At 40.7% G+C, this 2,874-nt stretch overlaps 1 protein-coding gene across 2 annotated transcripts in view; it reads left to right on the top strand.

Moving 5' to 3' along the window:
• The first annotated feature begins 44 nt into the window (after nucleotides 1-44).
• The window catches only part of LOC107573413 (keratin, type I cytoskeletal 47 kDa), a 16,871-nt gene continuing 14,041 nt past the window's right edge, over nucleotides 45-2,874 (top strand). Inside the window, exons 1-4 of one of the 2 annotated variants that reach the window (XM_016259851.1) lie at nucleotides 46-286; nucleotides 323-653; nucleotides 874-956; nucleotides 1,708-1,864. In XM_016259851.1, the coding sequence (XP_016115337.1) occupies nucleotides 120-286; nucleotides 323-653; nucleotides 874-956; nucleotides 1,708-1,864 (738 nt within the window). In that variant the 5' untranslated portion in view covers nucleotides 46-119. Of the gene's footprint in view, nucleotides 654-873; nucleotides 957-1,707; nucleotides 1,865-2,874 lie in introns of both variants that reach the window. The other variant, XM_016259850.1, reaches the window with a different exon arrangement.

Here is a 2,874-nt window from a genome sequence, read left to right as displayed (position 1 = left end):
ACTGACGCACATGAAGACCGATTATAAAACACGCCGTCTCCAGCGTCTTGCACTACTCTACACCAGTGCCTCCGCTGACATCGTCTCCACTCACCATCTCACGTCTCTCCACTCTTGACATGGCGTTCAGATCTCAGCGTTTCTCTGGCAGGTCTTTCTCTGCGGCCAGCAGCCGTTCGATGGCTCCCGGCAGCTTCTCCAGCTTTGGAAGTCAGGCGATGATGGCTGGAGGTCTGCAGAGCGGCGCCGGCTTGGGCTTCAGATCTGGAGCCAGTTTGGGCTTTGGGTCCGGCGCTGGATTGGGCTTCGGATCCGGTTTTGGGTCTGGTTATGGCGCGGGTGGAGGTTCTCTCTCGGGTAGTTTGAGGATGGTTGGAGGCTCTCTCTCGAGCGCAGGAGGTGGAGGCTCCGTCGGGGGGAGTTTCAGGGCGGGCGCAGGGTCTTTCGCAGAAGCCATGTCCAACGTCATCAACGAGAAACAGCAGATGCAGGTTCTGAACGACCGTCTCGCGACCTACCTGGAGAAGGTGAAGCGTCTGGAGACCACGAACCACGAGCTCAACGAGAAGCTACGTGCGTTCACTGTCAACAGAGTCCAGAACAGCTTCAACCTGGAGCCCTACGAGATCCAGATAAAGCCACTGCGCCAGAAGGTGCCCAGATTTTCTGCATGCGTTTCAGTGTTCCATTTGACAAATACTTAATTGGCATCGTTGTTTTTACATATGATATTGTCATATGCATATAGTGTTATAGCTACTCAAAACAATGACAAGAAAATGAGATATACAGTATATCAATAGCAAATAACAATAAAACCGTATTAAAGTAATGTGCTACGCATCTGACATGATCTGTTTTCTCTTTCTCCAGCTTCTGCTTCTCATGCAGGACCACACACGCATGGCTTTAGCCGTAGACAACGCCAAACTGGCAGCTGATGATTTCAGAATGAAGTAAGTTTGATTCACATCAGTTTAAGACTGGATGAGCCACATTCAAAGCTTTAATTAATCACTGTAAAACATGGTTAAATGCCCATCCTCACTGACGACTTTAACTATAAGTATAACTATATCAGCGTCCACACCATGTGCGGTAACTATAACGATAACTATATTAGCATCCACACCATGAGCGATAACTATAATGATAACAATATTAGCATCAACACCATGAGCGATAACTATAATGATAACAATATTAGCATCGACACCATGAACGATAACTATATTAGCATCCACACCATGAGCGATAACTATAATGATAACAATATTAGCATCCACACCATGAACAATGACTATAACTATAACTATATTAGCATCCACACCATTAGCGATAACTATAATGATAACAATATTAGCATCGACACCAGTGGACGATAATGAACGATAACTATAACTATAGTGATATCTATATTAGCATCCACAGAGCAATAAATTTAACTATACTTTCGTCAACTGCCGCTTTAAATACTCGAGCTCTTTAAAGCAAAATGGATTGTGATTGGCTGTCAATGTTTTTATCGTTCACCAGCTGGAAAGAAAATCGCTCTGTAGGTGATTCCAGCGATATCGTTCGTCTGTGTCATTATCGTTATAGTTGTGGTGCGGATTTCCTTTTCTCATAGCAGAACGATTACTAATGCGCTGCAGTTGTCGTTATGGTGTGAAGAGTGAAATTGAGCGTTTTAACCGTGCCGCGCAGGTTCGAGACGGAGCTGGCCATGCGTCAGTCTGTGGAGGGAGACATTGCCGGTCTGAGGACCCTGAAGAAGGAGTACGACTCCACCAACGCCATCTTACTGCCGGAGGTCACAGGCCTGGAGAAGGAGTGCGCCGCTCTCAGAGACGCGCACCAGGAGGTGACCACACTTTCCTTTCACACAGCCATGAAAAATATTTATTTATATGATCACTTATTATATGTATAATATAATTTATGTAATATTATAATTGTAGTGTAATATAATTTATAATAAAAATGAATATAATTACATTATATTTAAACACACATATATATACATTTATTATTTATTATATATTAGCTATGTATAATAATAAATTTTTTACGGAGCGTCTATTTACACTAAATGCAAATTGCTCGCCTTGTTGGCAGAAGCTATTTACACTAACTCCGCCCATCCAGGCCAAAACAGAGGGGCGTTTTCCACCATGTTACCTGATTGGCTGACGTCATAGTGACGGATAGGTTTAGGGGTGGGGTCACACCCAGCAGTTTGAAAACACCCACAATGTCAGAAACGCCCACTTTTTGCTCTGCGGAGACCTCAATCTCCTTTTTGACGCGATCGACCCGAGTTCGAATCCGCCTCAAATCTCATATCGCTTCGTAAAGGCATTTATTTTTAATAAAAATGAAGGAGATAATTGAAAAGTTGAAAATATTAAGTATCGGGTAGGTGTAGGGAGGGATTCATTGTCCCAATAAGGTGGCATCCATTTAATTATTTAAATTAAAACGATAATTTACACTCAATACGTTTTATTGCATAATGTACTACAATACTGAGGTGCAGTTAATTGCCACTACTATTATTTGCAATAATAGTATAAATAGCAGAAAATACTGTTATTTTAACACCGTGTACATAGAATCTATCACTATTTGCACTTAGTATAAATAGCATTTCGCTAAAAATACTGCTGTTTTCACTTAGTTTAAATAGAATCCATTGCTATTTGCATATACTGTAAATATCATCTAAGAAAATATGCTGTTTTTACGCAGTGTAAATAGCCGCTTTATATAAATTTACATATTTTTATATAATTATTTATATATTTTATATATAAAAAATATATAATTGATTTATGTATTTTTGATAATGTTGCGAGACCTAATAAATATGTG

Source organism: Sinocyclocheilus grahami, unplaced genomic scaffold (assembly GCF_001515645.1).
Source record: "Sinocyclocheilus grahami isolate Dianchi unplaced genomic scaffold, SAMN03320097.WGS_v1.1 scaffold1936.1, whole genome shotgun sequence".
NCBI classification, from domain to species: Eukaryota; Metazoa; Chordata; class Actinopteri; order Cypriniformes; family Cyprinidae; genus Sinocyclocheilus; species Sinocyclocheilus grahami.
Note: the sequence above shows the minus strand (reverse complement) of the source record. Positions and strands in the feature narration are given on the sequence as shown.